The sequence below is a fragment of the Pristis pectinata genome, chromosome 1 (genome assembly GCF_009764475.1).
Source record: "Pristis pectinata isolate sPriPec2 chromosome 1, sPriPec2.1.pri, whole genome shotgun sequence".
NCBI classification, from domain to species: domain Eukaryota; kingdom Metazoa; phylum Chordata; class Chondrichthyes; order Rhinopristiformes; family Pristidae; genus Pristis; species Pristis pectinata.
In genome coordinates, this window is record NC_067405.1 from 111,283,355 (window position 1) to 111,303,785 (window position 20,431).

General features: G+C 37.5%; 1 protein-coding gene across 1 annotated transcript in view; it reads left to right on the top strand.

The window, feature by feature from the left end:
- ccdc175 (coiled-coil domain containing 175) overlaps positions 1-20,431 on the top strand; it is a 36,764-nt gene that overhangs the window by 6,591 nt on the left and 9,742 nt on the right. The window contains exons 3-13 of the mRNA XM_052016476.1: positions 67-178; positions 1,852-1,987; positions 3,074-3,302; positions 4,069-4,191; positions 6,616-6,725; positions 7,833-7,914; positions 9,942-10,078; positions 11,336-11,446; positions 13,471-13,542; positions 16,372-16,507; positions 19,572-19,703. Of these exons, the coding sequence (XP_051872436.1) occupies positions 67-178; positions 1,852-1,987; positions 3,074-3,302; positions 4,069-4,191; positions 6,616-6,725; positions 7,833-7,914; positions 9,942-10,078; positions 11,336-11,446; positions 13,471-13,542; positions 16,372-16,507; positions 19,572-19,703 (1,380 nt within the window). The remainder of the gene's footprint in view (positions 1-66; positions 179-1,851; positions 1,988-3,073; positions 3,303-4,068; positions 4,192-6,615; positions 6,726-7,832; positions 7,915-9,941; positions 10,079-11,335; positions 11,447-13,470; positions 13,543-16,371; positions 16,508-19,571; positions 19,704-20,431) is intronic.

The following is a 20,431-nucleotide window of genomic DNA, read 5'->3' on the forward strand; positions in this document are numbered from 1 at the left end:
TGGTAATGTACCTGTGAAGGACCTTGGAAAATGTGCTTTATAAACAGAAGTTGTTGTACTGTCCAGGAGGAAGCCAGGAGGACCATCCATGAAATACTTGAAGTAGAAACCATTGAAGCCAGTAAACTACGGTACAAGCTTTCTGAACTTCCTAACAAACTAAAACAGCAAATAGCAGGTAAGAAAATGCAATGCATCTTCCTTTGTTGCATGACTAATTTCAATGGCAGCATCTTCAGCTGCCTGGAAAAAAAGAATAGGTAAAATGATCTGAAATTATTGAACTCTGTGTTCCTCTCGATATGCCCTAATCAAAAGATGAAGTGCTGTTCTTTGAGTCTCCATTCAACTTCTTTGGAACAGTGTAGAAGGCCACAGCCAGAACTATCTGAATAGGACTGAGAAATCTGGGGGAAAAAAAGAGTAAAGCAGAGAATTAAAATAGCAAGTTGCAGGAAGCTCAGGATCATTTTGCAGAGTGAATGAAGGGATTTAGCAAAGTGCCCACCCAAAATATATTTAGTCTTGTAGAAGAGAGCACATTCTGAGCAACAAAAACAATATAACTAAGTTGAAAGAGATACACATGCTTTGCCTAGTTGGAGGGTTTGGGCCTTGGACAGTGGGAAGGAGGAAGCAAAAGGCTAGGTGGTGCACCCCCTGCACTTTGGAGGATGAGGTGGCATATAATCCAAGTGTGTCTGATAGATTAGAATATTCCAGAGAGAATCATCTCTTCAGAATTCTGAAGGAACTGGGGTAGTGAAGAATGATGTGTTTGGTCCTGAGATCTCACTAAAAATAGTACAGATCCTGGAAGATAATCTGTCAAATGTGGTAGCTGATGAAAGGAAAGTGCAGACAAAGCAAACATTGTGATTCTGAGAAGAAGGGGAAGAAGTGAGAGCAAATGCAGTGAAAAGAACAGATCCATCTTGTCATCCATGCTGGAGAGCAATTATCAATCGAGGAGACCAAAGACACATCAGAAGCACTTGTCTTGAAGGTAGCATTGTCAGATTTGCAGAAGAGTCAAGTAAGTTGGAAGAATGGAATACATTCCCAGTAGGAAATGGTTTAGGAAGGTGTAATTGAGGCAGTTATGAGAGTAAGTAGGTTTATAATGGGTATTAGTTGATGATCAGTTCACTTAAATGAAGATAGAACACTTGAGAAAAGAGTAAAGTTGGAGAATTGGAATCAGGAGTAACCCTGTGAATCCCACATATCCTTGCTACTTTGTGAAATCCTGGCTACTTCTCCGCCTCTATTCCAATTTTCCCCCACATATCCAGAGTTTCTGATTTAGTGCTCAAGAATCTGTTAATCTCAATCTTGAATATTCTGAGTGACTGAGCATTCAAAGGTGGGGAATTGTAATAATTCACATTCTTTTGAGTAAAATACTTAAGAAGATGAATGAAGGGAAGAGTTGGAAGTGACCATGTAAAGGAAAGCAAGGCATGATTTTTTTAAATATGTTTCATGCATTTTCATATTTAAAATGAAAACAGAAAATGTTGAAAAATTCAGCAATTCAGGTGCCCCATCAATCCTGTTTCCTCTCTTATTTCCCTGTAACATATTTTATCTTGTATACCCATCGCCTCCATTCTGATTCTCCTATCATCTACCTATCCTAGGGGTAGTTGCCAATTAACCTACCAACTAGCACATTTTTGAGATGTGGGACAATATCAGAGCCTTAAAGTATTTTTCAATAATCTATCTTCAAAGATATTTGGCAATATTCCCAAAATTTTATTTAGTATTGTGTTGAGAGAAACTAAGCTTTCAAATGTTATAATGAAATTTTTCAAGATAAAATGTTGCTTTTGCTTTTGTTTTAAGCTGCTGTTGCTGCTGCCCGTGATTCAAAAACAATGCACTTGAACGAATTGAAGGCCAAAATCGAGATGATGACACAACAAATTGAAGCACTCAAAAAGGAATACTGTAGGCTGGAGCAAGAAAATGCTTCTCTGTGGTAAGCCTATTTCAACAGTACATCCTTCAGCATTATATGTTGTACAGCATCACACAACATTTTCTGCAGTACCAAATCTTGCGGGGAAAATTTGTATTCTTTTCCTTCAATGATTGCATGTGAACTCTTTCCGTTCAATTATTGCATTTGTCTCTAAGATCCTCGAGTTAGAATGTAAGGGTGAGAGTTTAATTTGATTTCCATGCATAAATATCTTACGTGAAATGCAGCTAATGTGATGGTGTTGTAAAATTTAAGTGCTATTATAAAAACAATTGGCTCACTTTACAATATTGTCATCTGGTGTGATTTTTTTCCTCATAAATTGGCAGTTCCTTGAGTGTTGGAAATATATTTTTAAATTTAATGACCATTATCTAAATCCATTTTAGCAAAGTCAACAGCAATTTATATAGAGCCTTTTAAGAATGTTGAAATTATCCAAAAAATTTATCAAGTTACATAAGGAGGTAGTAAGACAGGTATATTTTACAGAATGTCTAAAATAAAAAGGGATGACTAGAAAAGTGAAGTGTTTGAGAAAGGGAATTGCAGAACATTCAGTTCTGTTGAACTTCAGTGGAAGTTCCAGCTGTCAATGGTGGAATGTTTAGTGTCAGGAATAGGCAAAAGGCCAAACTTGAACGAGTATAGAGATCACGGTTGAAGGTAGTTGGACTTAGAAGGGACAAGGAGGGATTAAAAATGAGAATTTAAAATTGAGCATTGCTAGAGCCATATAAGTCATGAGCAAGGAGAATTGGTGAACAGGACTTGGCATGCATTAGGGTGTGATGGAGTGTTTTGCCTAAGGCCAAGCTTATTGAAGATGGGAAGCTGACAAGGAATGTACTGGAACAGACAAATCCAGAGAAAACAAAAACATAGTTAAACTGAAGTAGGGGAAATTATAAGCATTTTCCACTGAGCAATTCAAAAGTACTTGTATTCTTTGTTCAACAGTGTGATTAAAACAGCAGTTAACCTGATGATTAATTTTTAAATCACTCAATAACATTTATATATAAATAAGTTGAATTTACAATCCTAATTTGTATGCTCTTTTTGCATCTTTCCTTGTCTCAGCCCTATACAACAAGAGGCAGGAGCACGATACAATGACATCATATTCCTAATGAATAATGTGATGGGTGATCGAGCCAATAAGCAAATCACATTGAACGAAACATATGACAACATACGAGATACGAAACAGAAAATTGTTGACGTAACCAGAGATATTGCAGATTTAAAAGAGGAAATGGATGAGAAACAAAATGAATTTAAAATCAGAAAGGAATCTTTAACAGCAAAAGTAATTTCTTCATTATTCTAAAAGATAAATGGAATTATGTTTTATATTTTGATATTAATTTATATGCTAACAATATTAATTATAAATTTAAATTATTAGTTTTTTTCTTTAATCAAATAATGGTTTTCTTGACTATTTATAATGGGTCAGCAGCCTGAAATTGCCATCCAGTGATTGGAGTCCAGTGACACCCTAAATCTAGACACAAATTAAGTACGTGGTCTAAATGGTTTTAGTGAGATATTTGTACAAATGTTTCCTGCTCAAATTAATTTAATTATTATTTTCATATAAATGTGATCATTAATTTCTCTGCCCATACTAATGAAGTCTAACACGCAAGTTTTCTGCATTACATTAAACTCTTAGGGAGGAAGCAAAGTAACCTACCTTGATTTTTAATAAGATTTCTATCAAATTTTTAAATATCGTTAATTAGCTTTGTCCTTCTAATTCTTTTAAAAATTTCTAATGCACGAGTGTGTAAGATTGAAAAGTTTCCCCAGTTGTACATTTTCATGCCTGATGTACATGAATAATAGTTAAATGAGTGGAAGCCCTTTACTTCTATATTCACAGAAGTTCAGGTGTGCTATGTTCCTTGGTCTGTAGGTGGTTGCATTTTTTGGGTCTAACTATATTTTAAGTGTACAGGTATCTATAGTAATCAGTGTTTTGGTGAACTTGGGTGGTTTGTCACCTTAATTCTCAACATATTGTGTCTTTGCAATTACTATTCTGATGTATTCTAAATCTTTTATTTTAGTTTACTGAGGTACACCAACTGGTTCAGGATCAGAACAAAATAAATTTTGAAAAGAAAAACAAACTTGATGATTTAAAGATGGAACTGGACAAGTTAAGCGATAATGTAGTGGTCCAGGAAGAGGTAAGAGTTACAGTAAGGCAAACAGGCAATCATTGAATACAAAAGTAAAATTTAGTAAATGATGGAATTTTGAAATTAAAACAGAAAAAACTGGAATTCCCAGCACCCAGATAACATCTGTAGAGAATTAATGCTGATTGATAACCTTTCCTCAGCAGTAGTTAAAGGTGTACCAGATTTTGAACAAAATGTAGGAAAAGCTGAGGATGAAAGACCTAAGGAAATGGCTTATAAAGGGGTGGAAGGCAGATAGAATGGTATGTGTAATGAAGGAATAGAAGAAAAAAGTCAAAGAAATGGATCCAGGGTAAGTCTAAGTGGGAAAAGCAGAATGATTACCAAAGGCCACCGTCTGGAAAAAAATGGGAGCAGTGATTCTGGTCTCAAATTGTTAAGTCGATATTGATTCTGGCAGAATGCCTAATAAAACTTAAGTTTCAGTGAGTTTCATTTCAGTTCCTTAGGAAGCCCACAACAGAGAAGTCAAAATGGGAGTAGGATGGAGAAATACATGACTCCGATTTGTCTGTCCTAGCTGGGAAGAAACTATATAGAAGGGAAGCAAAAATCGAATTTAAATGAGAGAGCGGTTCTGTGGCCAACAACAGAAGATCACCTATTATGAGATATGTCAAGAGTGCATAGGGTGAAATTGCTCTGTGGCTATCATGACTGATAACTGAGCCTAGCTCAGGTCAACAAAGGGTTTTTAAGCATAGTAAGTCTGTCTGGCTCCATGGCAGGTTAATTTCCAGGATAGACACAATGACCAGCTCACTCAGAATCCAAGCAAAATTACTGTGGAATCCATTGTACCTCATTGGATCTTGATTTGCATTAAGGAATGAAGTTCAAGGGGCCCAATGGGAGAACATCACCTATCAAAGGCTATATATGCAAGTAGATCTGGAATGTTAAAAAAAAAATTGGAACATTTTTATGACATTAAGTTGTTGTATGAATGCAAGTTGCTGTGAGGCAAAATTCCATGAAGCTCTGTCAAGGTAATTTAAGGCTCTGAAACTATTGAAATTGCTGATGGAGGGAAAAATGCAGCTTTCCTACTTCTGTAGGAACTAAGCTCAATGTATTGTTTATGTGTTGTCTTTAATGTGCTAAGGTGCTTTTCAGAAGTGAATTTTACATCAAACAGAACCTGAGAGGAATTGTGCAAAATGATTAAACTGGGATCAAAAAGGTGGGTTGTGTTGATTTTGAAAGTAATAGGAGGTGAAGTAAGAGAATCACAATAGTTTCTCTTCCTACACATGCTTATCCTTAGCCATTCTTATTTCTCATTCATACATTGCCTCTGAGCAACATTGTCCAAAAGTTACTTCAGTTTCCATGTGATACCCAGCTCTATCTCTCCATCACCTCCCTACCCCATAATAATTTATAAATTGTCATTGTCCAATATCTAATATTTAATGAGCAAAAAGTTACTCAAATTAAATTTTCAACCTGTCACAAACTGTTCTCTGGAACACTGGCAATGATCTGAAACTGAACCAACTTGTTTGAAAGCTTGATAAATTTCCCCCTTAGATGAGTTTAGAATCTCTTATCCAAGCCAACACTAAGACCACCCATTGAATCCTCTGTAACTTCACCTGAATCCAGCCCTTCTTTGGCTCATCTACAGCTGAAATCTTCATCCACACCTTTGTTACTATTGAGGATTTACCAATCCAAGCACTCTTGGTTGTCCTTCATCATTCTTCTCAGCGTGAGGTGAGGTCAATCAAAATCTTCTCCCCACATCCTAATTCTTTCCATATCCTGTTCACCCAGCATCCCTGTGCTATATGGTGACTCCCAGTTAAGCGCCACTTGTAAAGCTTAAATTCTTGTTTTCGGTTGCCTCCATGATCTTGTCTATCCTTACCATCTCCAACCTTAAAACCTCTGAGATGTTTGTTCTCCTCCAATTCTGGTTTCTTGGGTATTACTAGATTTAATCACTTCAACATTGGTAGCCATATCTACAGCTGTCAAGGCCTTGAACTGTAGAAAACTCTCTCTGAACATTTCCACCTCTCTTTTCTCCTTAAGATGCTCCTTACAACCTGCCACTTTGAATAAACTTTTGCTGTTTGATAACACTCGTATGAAATACCTGGGGCATTTTTATCCCATGAAGTACTAAATAAGTTGTTGTGAGAGAGAATTCAAAAGAGCCCTGTTTATAGAAGGCTGTGGTAGCAATGATAGAGCTGAAAGAAGAAAGAATCCACCGTACTCTGGTCCAATAACTATGAAGAAAAGCAAACCAAGAAGTGGAGTGAAAGCCTTTTACTTTGTATTACCATTTTTAACTAAGATTAGGTAGAATTAGTTTCATATTTGCATTTCTATTCGTACCTGATAGAATAATATTGTTCTTAAACATTGTTGTGAATTACTGTTTTTTAATGTTTGCAGAAAACAGCACAATTAGGAATGCAGAATACAGTTTTAGAAAAGCAAGAAACTGCTCTTCAACACGAGCACAATGAAAAATTGAAAACGATTGAAGAACTAACTAAAAAGAAGTAAAAACAAATTCTGTTTTATAAAATATTCTTGCAGGGTTCATTATAAAATGGAGCAAATAGCAAAGTATTTCAGCAAGTACTATTTTCATTATATTTAACTAAATTTAGGGACATGCATGTATATACAATGCAGGAAAAAACAAACTCGTACTGTAAACACCATACATAGATGCAAAACAGTCAAATCTCTGGGTATTTTTGTCCGATTGAATGAAACTGAAACACATACCAGTCTTCAAAGGTGGTGAAGAGTAGGGTGAAGAGAATGGTAGAGGAGATGGCTTGGGAAAGGAAGGTTGTGGAGAAACGAATAGAGAGCACAATGGTGAACATTGATATATTGGAGGCATGGGAGGTAAAAATGCCAAGCAGAAGAGGAGAAAGGGAAAGTGGGATAAGGACGTGGACTAGTGGGAGAAAAAAAGTGAGGGGAAGGAGAGGGAAATGTGTCCAAAGTGAAGGGCCAATTGAGCTTAAATGTAAGGAGTGAATGAGGGTTAGGTTAGAGAAAACAAGGAGAGAGGAATGGGAAGGAACAAAATGGAGGGAGCAGGAACAGAAGAAGAGGAGGAAAAAGGGATGGTGAGAGAATGAAGTGGTTGAGAGAGAGTGAGGGAGTGGGGAGGGGGAAATGAGGATATAGGTGGAGTGAGGAAGCTGACCTTCCTCGTGCCGCTTCGGAGAAATTCAAATAATGTCTTGGTCCTTTTATGTTGTCCCCAAAATTTCTACCCCATCTCCAACCAAAGTTACCAGGAGCATATTCAGAACCAGTGCATTTTTTAATAGGATTAACTATGGAATTGCTGCTTATTTAAATCAAAATCTAAATGTATTTTGTTTAGATCTAACCTATCATGTGTGTCTGATAATGAATATATCGGAAAGCATCTTGGCTGACCACAATAATTGTAGTTGTAACAAGACAAATGAACTTTGTTCTGTGTACAGCATAACCTGTAGTTGATCTTGATTTATTTATTGGTTTTATGTAGTTAAATTTTTAAATAGAGGACACAACTTGTTTACTTGTACAATATTCAAGAATGCAGATGTGATTAGTGTTACTATTGCTTAAATAATAGTGTATTTTGTTTTGAACAGGGAGAAAATTACTGATGAATTAAGTACTCTCACTGAATACTATAAAACGGAAATTGAAAAGTTACAGACCAGATCTTTACAGGTTGGATTTTTTAATGTATTGGAATAATTCTTTTGGTAGCGTCAACAATATTACATGGTTCAGAGATTAAAGAAAATGATGCATACTTAGAATTTCAAAGAAGAAATGCCCGTAAATACTTGTTTTCTAATTTATTAATGGAATGTGGGAGTTTCTTGCAAGGCCGGCATTATTGCCTTTCTTTAAATGCTCTTGGGGAAATGGTGGTGAGTTGCTTTCATGAGCCTCTGCAGTCCATCTCGTGAAAATGCTTGTAGAAATATAATGCACAGTGTGCTAGTGGTGGAAATTTAGGATGGTGGAGGGGTGCTTGTTATGTGGTGCTTTGTCCTGGATGTTGGAGTTTTATTCGTCTAGACAAGTGAAGAGCTTTCTATCAGACATTGTAGGTGATGGAAAGCCTGTAGGGAGTATGAAGTTAGTCTATGTGTTCTAGGTGCCCATATACTGATCTACTCTTGTAACCATTGTTAGGTTTCTGGTTACTCTGCATCTGAAATATTAAATGTTCACTCAATGACAGGTGCAATGCAAATCACTTGTGGGGTAATGTAGGTAAAATGCCAGAAAATACTGAACAATGACCTTTACAGGTGTGTTTTAAAAAAAAATTACCACTGAAATGTTCCACTCTCATCAAACTCAGAAATTTTCCATTTCCATCTGCCTTGCTGATATGAAAACAGTCTGTCTGAATTTTTTCTATATTTAAAAACAAAACCAGGATCCCCACTGTACTAGTGGCTTGCAATATAGTGAGTATGTGAAATTACTTGTAATTTATGGGGCAAATGATGGGATTGATCAGATTTTGGGGAATTAGTTTTGAGTTGGAAATGTCTTCAAATTAAGTGCTTGAAATTGATTAGCATGTTAGTGATCATTGATCAGTGACCATTCAGAAACTGGCTTGGGCAATTATGAGCATGATTCACCTGAGGGAGCCCGACATTTTCCCAGAGTCAAACGTGTACCTAATGATGTCATTCAGTGAGCAGCAGCCATTTTTTGAAAGAAATTGGCTGTTAAAAGCATGTCCCATGATTGTTTTCCCAGTCACAGTAAAGCAAAGAGCAAAGCCCGCAACAATTTGGCAAGGAGATACAAATTAAAGCATCCCTGTGGGACATTAATGTTTCATCCACAGCCTGTACACAGACTCATTTTTATGTGTCACTTTTGACCACAAGCTCCACTGACAATGTTGCAGGATCTTCATGCTGTGCTGCTCAGTGCAATATGCTGCAAACTTTGATTAGCCATATCTCAAGTGGCTTGGCTTGGGGCCACTGGGGTATGGGAGTCAATCAGGCAAGTCCTTCGCATCAGGAGTGTCAGATGCTCAGGAGATCATTGTGTTCTCTGTTATCCTTTGCCTCGTGTTAGCCTTTTGTTCTGCTGTACTATGGCTACCATGTTCTTTAAGAGCTGACTTCCATCCCAGTGGTCAGTGCAGCTATAACATGGCAGCTGTGAGCTCTGCAGGCAACTGCTATTTGGAAGCAAGAAAAGTAATGGCATATGATTCAGAGTGAAACCTACCTAAATGATTTTTTTTTTAATATATAAACTGTGTTTTTAACCAGTCTTGCTTGTATCCCTCACCTACTCACTGAATGCATTGCTGAGCCAGACATAGAGAACATTAAATTTGCGATGAGTGCAAATATCTGCCCCTGAATGAATGGCATGATTTTCTACACAGCAGAAGATAAAATCCTTTTGTCCCTCTTCATTTGAAGCTTGAGTAATATTTTAATTATTAATAAAGAAATTATATCCATGATAAAGCAACTGCCTTGGTTGATATGAATATGTGAGTATTTAATAATGTAGAGTAATTTCAGAATACAATATCACAATATTTAAGCAAAAGAGCAATATACACAAAATGCTGGAGGAACTCAGCAGCTTTTAACAAAAGGAGTATTTTTAAAACTAATTTTACCACTGTCTCTTCTGATTTATATTTTTAACTTGTTGACATTCCTTTGCTATTATACCCATCTACTTGCTATTTTCTGCAGGCTCAGGAGGACATTGATAATGCTCAAGTTTTAAATCAGGAACGTGCAGTCCGAAGGGAATCTCGTAGTGAAGCAGCTAAGAAAGCAAAAGAACAGGAAATTGAAAGAAGGAAACATTTGCAAAGTCTAACAGACCGGTGTGTTTATGAGGCATCATTCTTTTTGCATGAATATTTTGCAGAAATCAATTGCAACAGGAATTTGCATGGTACCTAAATGGAGAAGACAAATTCAATATATTTTATCTATAAAATTAATCAGTCTTTTTTAGTGTTGCTCACAAAATGGGGACTTCATAATTGCCCAAAAATGTCAGAAATTCCCATACACTAAACCTCTGCACAAAATGACAGTACTATTCACATAATATAACAAATCCCTATACAAAATTCTTTCATAAGTTAGTGGCAACAATATATAACTTGCTCTTGATTGCAAGTAAAAACTAAAGGTAAAGAAATCCAAAGTGAAGACTTGAATAAATTGCTCTGTCCATTTGTGTCTTCTATAACTTCCGAGATTTTATCCGCCATCCTGATTTACTGTCATCAGCAGACCTATTCTGAATTTGCAATGCAGATTACCAGTGCAAATTGTAAGATTGTGGAATTCATACCCAGAAACATTGCTGAGGACTGTACCCTGAAATCCATAATTCTGCGTTCTGTACCCATTGTTTTTATTTAGTCAATCTCATGATTTATATGAATGCCTGTCAACTTACGGTAGCATGAATATAAAGTACAATTTCTGAGATCACAATATTTTTAACCAAATTAATTTTAAACCTTTCAGGTTTTTGTCAAATGCAAAAATTACACATTGTCAATATATCGATTTTCAACAGCAATGTAAAATATTTCTATTTAGAGTTATTTCTGTGGGGTTTTCCCCATTGAAACTGGTGGAAAATCAACAAAAATCTCTGTTGATGCACTTTTTGTTAGAAATTGAAATTGTTCTGTGAAAATTCAATCCCATTGTTGTCAAAAGGAGCATGAGCACTAAAATGGGCATAAGATACAGATTTAATTGAATGGCGAAATAGATTTTGAGGAGGTGAACTGTGTGGTCCTGTATCTGTATTAAGATTTACTATGTGAATGTGCAAATTATACTATTGTAAACCATGCACATAGTTTTAGAATGACATTTAATTGCTTCTTTGTACCATTTACTCATGCCATTTCAACTTCCTTTCCAATTGATTCCATAATTTCTCTATCATTTCTTTCATTTATTATTGTGGGTAGTTTTATCTAGCTGCTACAAATTATAGTAACAGAAGTTTTGTGCAAGAGAAAACCAAATACAAAAATGGAATTGTAATGTTGAATTGAATTGTAATTTTCAAAAATGTTTACAGAGCAAAATTATATATTTTAATATTTTAGGTTAAACTCAGTAAAAGATTTGCTTATTCAGACTGAAGAAAATTTGTCAAGTGTGAGGAAGGAAATCCAAGAACTTGAAGAAATAATGCTGAATCTTGCAGAACAACACAAGTAAGACAGTTTAAAAAATTCTAAATTTGAACTAAATATCACTAAATTATTCTCTGTTTACTTCAGCTGTTTATAAATAGATAGAATTCCATGCAAATCTATATTGTTTCAATTATATTTGTGGATTGTCAAATCTGTAGGATATTATTACCTAATTTAGTTTTAATAATATTCACTGTCAAAATACACCCACAACACTTGGAGAAATATTTTAATTGAACTAAATGGCACATAAATTGGAAGAAAGAAATGAATGATGTTTCCTGCTCTTTGTTGCAATCTGGTGACTTGTGCTGAAAAGCTGATTGTGAAGATGTTGATTGAGGGTAAAATTGTACTTTTCCTTTGTAAGGTATCAGTGCTTGTATAACACACTTGAGGTTACAGACTGAATAGTTTCAGATGAATATATTTTTACTAACTGCAACTTCCTGAATTTAGATTTTCCACATGAGTATTTGTCTGTGAAAATAATGTTTTGAACTTAAAAGTAGTTTTAAATTGGAAAATAGTTCAACCCTTGCCTTTATGAAAAACATTTTAGACCCTATTTATACCTGTACATCGTAAGTAGTATTTTCACATTAGTTGAGCTAATTTTAAATGGGCTCATGTTTCTCTGGTTGTTTTAACCATATAAATGCTGTACACTCAGAGACTAGCAGATTATATTATAACCTAAGGTTCATTTTGTCACCAGAGCATTATGGCACCTGATGCATATTTACTCTTAACCAGATTACCACAGATATTAAGCAGAAGCCCTGTACCCAAAATTAGGCAAGAAATGTTCTTCTTTGTTCACTGAAATTTAGGACAGTTGAAAGCTTTAAATGACTGACCCAGGGAAAGAGAAAGTGAAGAAAATTATAGCGAGAGAGATGCCATAATGGTCATACCTTAAGGTTGTGCTGAGCTGATAGGCACTCTTACCCCACATAGCGGTATCCCATGGAATTCTGATGCCTTGATCAGACTTGAATTCTATACTCTGAATACTCAGATGAGTACCCAGCATATTAAAGTAGATCTTTTTTGGAGCTGTGCGCTGCTGTGTTGGGAAACTGGTGGGATCCCATCTTCTGTGATGGTGGGTACAGCTGTGCCAAGTCTTTGGCATGAACCCCTACCCTGTGCTGATGATCTAAAATAAAGAATCGGCTACAGCTGTAGAGAGGCTGCTGTGAGGACTGGTCTTGGGAGGGTCAGAGCAAGTGGGGTGTCCCCTCAGTCCTGAGATGCAAGGCTCGGGGCTACACTGTGGCTGCCACAATGAGTGCAGGCAGCTGCAAGGGATTCACAGTGGTTGTTCCACGTGTTGCCAAGGCACTTAGATCTTGTGGTCTTTCTCATCATCTCCTATTAGATGTGATGGAAGCTGTTATCTTCCCCTTTCTTTGTTTGGCTGCACAGCTTCTCTTCACCAGGCTGTGGGTGATTCATTACTTGAAATCTTCAGCAGAGAGCAGGGATTTGTGATGGGTTCCCAGCACAGCTGTTGGAGGGCAGCAGTTTGTGATGCCTCCTGTGACAGCAGTGCCATCAGAAACACATCTTTGTATATAATACAATAATGACCACTCTTAATGATGGTTCCATTAGCACTCTCATTCCTGAGAGTGCATCATGAGCGTGCTAATGGAACCATCATTAAGAATGCTCACTATTGTATTAAGCGTGGTACCAGTATCTAAATAGAGCTTACATAGAGCTTTATCAGTAGTGCACTCTCCAAGCTGAAGGGGTTACTGCCAAAGACTGTACTAGTAGATCAGCACTTTATACCCTCACCATCATACATTTCTCTAGGGGAAATACTGTTGTAATTCTTGTTCACAATATTTTGCATTTGTTTTCAGATGTAAATAGAAAGTAGCTTACTTTTTGTGTAAATTACAGGAAAAACATATTCCTTGCTCAAAAATGTCTTAATTCTAAACTTTCTCGAATGTTCGCATTTTCTTTTAGTTTCAGTGACTGTTTTATGGTAAAGCTAAGATTCTAAAAATTTCTTTTTGTTTAAGGGATACAATGGAATTCCTAAATAAGGAGTTGCAGAAATATTCAAACAAGTTAGAAAAAGAAAAAGAATTAAGGTAAGATTTTGAAACCTGTGAGTTGCCCCTACTAGTGCGCGCACAAATGCAGAAGAGGATTTTCAGTAACCGTACCATACTTGAAATCATCAACTGATTCCTTAAATACTAGGCAGGTAGATAGTTTAAGTAATTTAGCTGACTGAGTTAGGGCGAGTTTGAAAAATCAATACTATCGATAAATAATTACATGTAATCATATCCTTTGTGTACATAAGGTACAATTCCTTAAATTCATTTAGGGTTTTCTGCCCATGAAGACTACACTGAGTGCCTGTCATGCAGTGCATATCTTAACATCAGCTGCATAAAATTAATTTGTGCTTTGATCTGGACCTTGCACACTAAAGTAGGACTTAACTGAAGACTTGAGGCCTACTTCAATGTTAGTTAATGGGGACAACCTTATCTGGTCTGATGCAGTAGAGTCCGAGACATCTGTTGTTTTGCAAGTTGATCCTTCTTTAATCATCTTGGTATTCACTCTAACCAGCTCCCTGCCCACCCTCTCATTGCCAATATCAGGAGGGCCCCATCTTGTATTTTTAGCAATTCATACCTTGCTAGACCACATCCTTATGACATCCCAGATTCCTGATTATACATCGGCAGCTGATTCTGTATCTATACCTGCCAAGCTCCTCACCTCTAGCTTCACTGAACTTTCCCCATCTCCCAATGGTGCTCTATTGCACAATGCTCTTCATTCAATGATCTGAACTACGTCTGTTTCTAGGCACAATCTTCCCTTCTCATTTCTACAATTGTCCACCTCCAAGCTCCTCCAGATCTTTCCTGTACCCCTGCCAAACTCCCTTGGGCCTTGTGTGCAATAATATTTTGCTGCGGGTGCCCTTTCACAAAAATCCTCAGGGTCTGAGGCACTACTGCTTTAAAAGGCTTTCCTAGCACGTTACAATTTATGTGCAAACATATACAAGTAGTTGATCTGATTATTTCTGGCAAAGGCTTGTCCCATCTTTCCAATTAGCTGACCCTGATGATTTCTGGTTCTACAGGGAAAGCATATCCTTCACTCAATAGTTATCAAGCCAGAACATCAACAGTGGTTCAGTGAGGAGCACAAAAAGACAAATGCTTTGGAATTATGCAACATCCCTGCTGTAATACTGAAGTCTTGCCCTTCGGAACTATTCATGCCTCTGGCCACCTTTTCCAGTAGGGTTACCACTCTGGCATATACCAGACAAGGTGAAAAATTGACCAGGTGTCTTATTTACAAAAAGCAAGTTAAATCTTTTCTGGTGTTGACAACAGTGTCGTCCAGTGACGGTTACTCTGCAACAAGCCCACCTCTCCTCTTGCACCCCAAAGTCATCTGCAAAGCACAGGAGTGTCACGGAAAGCTCCCCATTTGCTTGGATGAGCGCAGCTCAAACAACCCTCAAGAAGCTCGACATCTGACAAAGCAGCCTGCTTGATTGGTACCCCACACACTATTCTAAACATTAATTTCCTTCACCATCAGCACACAGTAACTGCAGTGTGTACCATCTACTGAATACACAGCAGTCAATCACCTAGTCTGCTCCGTCCGTACCTTCCAAACTTGGAACTTATCCGACAAGAAGGATGAGGGCTTCAGGAAAATGACTACTTGCAGTTTCCCCTCAAAGCTCCACACCACATTGACTTAGAGATATTGTGTTGTTCCTTTTCTGTCACTTGGTCTAATTGCTGGGGCTCCCTTTGGTAGGGCTACCTTCACCAGAAAGGCTGCAGTGTTTTGAATAGGTGGCTCACCACCACTTTCACGGGGTGTGGGCAATAAATGACAGTATTAAAATGATGACCAGATCATGAAAAGTGAATAAATAAAAATAGAGAATTCCAGCTGCCCTTTGAGCCCAGAAGCCTTGAATTGGAGCTCAACAGTTAATGATAGTTCCAACAAATCTGGTTCCTGAAGTTTTCACTTGGAGCAGAAATTGCGAGCAACAGGTGTCAGCTGCCCATTCATGATCTTAAAAGTAAGTCCTTTCCCTCTTTTGAATCTAGTTGGTATCTTTTTAAACTGTTAAATTTAATCCATCCCTCTTGCCATCAGTGTCCAGGTCTCCTGATCTCTTTCTCAGATTGCTCCCTGTTTTGTAAACTACCAGAACAGTACCTCTTTTCTCATGGCACTGAATTTCTTCCATAGAGCTTTTGTGCTCTATAGAAGCAGTATTCCATAGTACTGGACTCAGTGCCACTTACTGTTAAAATGTCAGGTCCAATGAAGGAATTCGTATCCTGATATTAATTGGATGTGAGATGTATAAGAAGAATTAGGCCAGATGAGGCCCAAGTTAATTTTTTAAATCATAGGAAAGTGATATTTGGCTCAGGGAAAGTATGAGCTTCCTTCTATCCCAAAATAAAGCCTCTGGCTGCCTTACCTTCCTAGCACACTCTTGCCACTCTATCCACCCACCTATGCTTGGCCTACAACCCCTTATTTCGTCATTTACCTTTTCAAGGATCACTGCGCAAGTCCTGGGTAGCATCAAGCTTCTGACATAGTTCCTCTCCTGTCAGCCAGCTATCATGTCAGTTTAGGGTAAGAGATGTAGCTGCACTACTTAAATATAATGGCCCAGGCCTCGTGCTGAAGGACTGCTGTATGTTCTGCTTACACTGGTTGCACTGATTTAAAATTGAAGCTTAAATAGTTAATTATTTATTCAAACAAAATTCAAATTTTAAGCAAAACTGGAAAATGTAGGTATTATTATTTTTAGATAATTTATTTAATTAAGGGAAATGCTGTGTCCTAATTTCTGTATCTGAAGTTTAGCTAATACACCCCCTTTATTTAACAAATAGGGAAGCTACCCAACATAAAAGAGAAGAAATGTCAAGAGAAACGTTGGATATCAAAAGAACAACTGAGAAGTATCTAGCTAATCTGAGTAAACGCTTACAGGACCTCAAGAGGAAACGTGAGAAACTAATTGCAGAGGTATGGGCCATGATTTTTTATGGATCACAGAACATGGTTGAGGGAAGTGGAAATCTTGATGACCTGCTTAATTTAGGATATCCTCACATATCATGCTTTACAGGAGTTCTGGAAATAAACCCAGCACTTTCTTAGAGTAAGATAAGAACCTGTATTAGTCAAGGCATTGCCAGTGTTTTGAAAAACCAATGGTCCTACAAAAATGAAGAGATTTCAGCTGTTACATGTGTGGGGGGGAGAAGGTACATTTAAACTTCTGACTTCGTAGAACTGTACTCTCTTTGGATCCTCAGGCTGAGTTCTGGTACAGTTGCAAGAGAAGTAAACAAGAGAATTCATTTTATTTTTTCCCATTTAGAAAAACACCACAATGCCTTCGCCATCATCCAGCGGTAGAGATTAATGAGGTCCGCAAAATAATGTCCTGCATCCATACTACTTGTTTAGTTTTTGAATCTATTTTTCTTACCCAATTAGAAACATAGAAAACCTGCAGCACAATTCAGGCCCTTCGGCCCACAAAGCTGTTCCGAACATGTCCCTACCTTTAGAAATTACTAGGCTTACCCATAGCCCTCTATTTTTCTCAGACCCATGTACCTATCCAAAACTCTCTTAAAAGACCCTATCGTATCCACCTCCACTACTGTTGCCGGCAGCCTATTCCACGCACTCACCACTCTCTGAGTAAAAAAAACTTAACCCTGACATCTCCTCTATACCTACTCCCCAGAACCTTAAACCTGTGTCCTCTTATGGCAACCATTTCAGCCCTGGGGAAAAGCCTCTGACTATCCACACGATCAATGCCTTTCATCATCTTATACACCTCTATCAGGTCCCACCTCATCCTCCATCACTCCAAGGAGAAAAGGCTGAGTTCCCTCAACCTGTTTTCATAAGGCATGCTCCCCAATGCAGGCAGCATCCTTGTAAATCTCCTCTGCACCCTTTCTATGGCTTCCACATCCACAATTATTGCAGTTCAGTTTGAAGTGCTGTTCTGAATTTATCTTTCTTATATTGTTTTTAACTTTACACAGAATCTTAAAATGCCTTCACTAGTATATGATTGAAAAATGCAATATTCGTGTTTTCATGGAATGATGCAGTATAGAAGACCATTCTGTTCATGGTACCCATGCTAGCTCTGTGAAATTTCAGAGTTGTCCAAGCAGCTCCATTGCCCAACTCTTTCACCATTGCTCAGCAATTTTCCTTTTAAAATTATTTATACAATTATCTTACGAAAGTTGTTAGTGTGTTTGCTTCTATCACTCTATCAGGCTATGTATTTCCATATCACTGCAAAGGAAAATTTGTTTTGCTGTTGATAGCTCTTTTTGCCAGTTACTTTAAAGAGACTTGGACAAGCTACAGCAGAAATCTCAAGGCATGAATGCTTCCAAATTCACAGGAAGAATGAGTGAACCAATGTCAGTGTCTTCTCCCAGGCAACATCCCCAGCACTGAGGCCGTAGTTACTCTCAGCTGGCTGCATTGGGCAGGTCACATTGTTTATATGCTTAAGGCCAGACTTCCGAAGTAGACAGTCTGTTCTGTTATGAGAGGAGGCTACTTGGCAGACAGAGAAGAAGATTCAAGGATATGCTCAAAGTTTCCTTGAAGAAGTGCAACAAACACATTGACTCCTGGGAACCTTGGCCCGTGACCACTCAGAGAGAAGGAGGAGCAATCAGGGTGATATTCAGAACCTCAAGGCCGTGCATCGGGAGGATACAGAAACCCCATGTAAGTGGTGGAGAGATCGTCCAACTGCCCATAACACCTCATCTGTGAAAGAATCTGCAGCTGCCACATTGACTTCATTAGTTTCCTCAGAACTCATAAAACCAGAGTGGAAGCAAGTCATCTTCAATCCTGAGAAGAAGGAAGTATCCCTGGTTTCTAACCAACCAGAAACAATGTTCTTCTTTTCCCTAGAAACATACTTCAAGAGCTTGTATGACATTTCCCCTTACCTTTACTGTTCTGGAGAGAATAACTAATTTCTTCATGTAACTTAAGTATTTAAGCTTTGTATCATTTAACAAAGTAAGGACATAATTGCTAGAAATATCTATAAGGCAAGTCAAACAACATCTAAGGTGAGAGGTGCAGAGTTTATACTTAAGGTTACTGATTTTTTTTCTCTCTCAACATCTCCATAAATACTACCTGATTTCCTGAGTATTTATGGGGATTTTTTCTTTTCACCACCTCCTTTTTTATATTTCTTGCATCTGCAGTATTTTGCTTTTGTGCTGTTCTAGTAAGTCTCTGCACCCTCTATAGGGTATTATAGTCTTATCAAAGATGCGATATTCATTTTGGTCCTCGGTACTCCCCAACTGAAATCTTAGCATTGTTTCTTTGTTATCATTATGCCTTTTTTTTATAAAACCAAGGACTGTGTGTGTGTGTGTGTGTTGAAATGGCCTTTTCAGCTTCTGCTACCATGTACAAGGTCTGCCACCTGCATTATTTCTGTTGTGGAAAGGTAAGCAACTGCTACTGTTCTACATCTTCAATTATCAGAGCCACAATTTTAATGGATGCAAGAGGTGATTTTGATCTTCATCGCATGTTCACTTAGAGCAGAGCATACTGATGATGGTTGACCAATCAGCTAGACTTGTATCACCTGGAGAAATACACAGATTAACAGGCACACTTAACTTTTAATTCAGGCTCATCTCTGTGCATTCTTTAAAGTCCCTCAATCTGAGCTCTTGCAGTCTCCATCCTAACTCTCTAGACTTGATTAAATGTGAAATGATTTTATGGTGAGGGACTTTATCTTCCATTTCAGGAAAAATACTGCACTTATCTAGATTTCTCGTTACCTTAGTTTGAAGATTTTAAATCATGGTGATGGGTTTCCATGTATCATTTGAAACTAAAACATTCAGAAAAGGTCTGTCTCAATATGTTGCCGACAAATAATTGTTGTTCTTTTGAGTTTGTGGATAAATTAAGTCGTTTATAGATTGATTTTTGAAGACCATTTTAGTAAAGAATGAAAAGTGTTTTATATTTACAACTTTTTTGTGTTTTAAACCAGAGTAACAATCTCCAGAAGAGTATTGATGAGTATGTTGAAAAAATTAAGGCCCTTAAACAACAACTCACAGCGGAAGAAGATGCATTCAAAAATATGGAACAGCTTCTGTCAGCAGAAATCAACCATTTGAAAGTATAGTATGCCTCCTATTTCTTAGCTGCATTTATAAGTAGTTGCAGATTACAATTTACAGATAACAATATCTACATATACTATCAGAAATTATAGTCTGGATTTAATGCAGCATAAAGATTCAATAATAGCCAATTTTTTTTAGTATTGTTAATGCATATAGGAATACTCATATTTTGAAAGATCTTTCATTCTTGTTGGTAAAGTACCTGTGATGTCTGGGAGAACTCTCCAAACAATCTTAAAGCTTAGTATAACTTCAGAATTAATAATTATTGAAGTGTCGAGTTTATGCATGACAACCACACCAAGTAAGTTTTATTCTGCTGAGATCCAGAGTCAGACCAGGAAGCAGCTGCAGAAAAATGCACCTTTATTCATAGTCTGATACTGCAGGTAAGTAATTCAATATTAAATATATTTGTTGCCTTCCTCTAGGATGTACTTGCTGCTTTTTGAGCTGCATATGATGGGTTGTGAAGAGCAGGGGAGGATAAGGCCCTGGACCTGGCCCTGAGCTTCAACACTGTCAACAACATTCTTGTCACTGCAACTGACCACTAGGGTTGCAGAGGCTTTTTACTGCCATGGGCCTTGCAAGTGAGCTGGAAGCTAGGCCTTCAGCAAAAGATTACGCCCTGGACTATGCTGAAGCAGTGTGGTCTGGGGCACTGACAACCGGTAATCTTAGTCAGTGGAAGATCTGCCCTAATATAAAGGAAACCCCT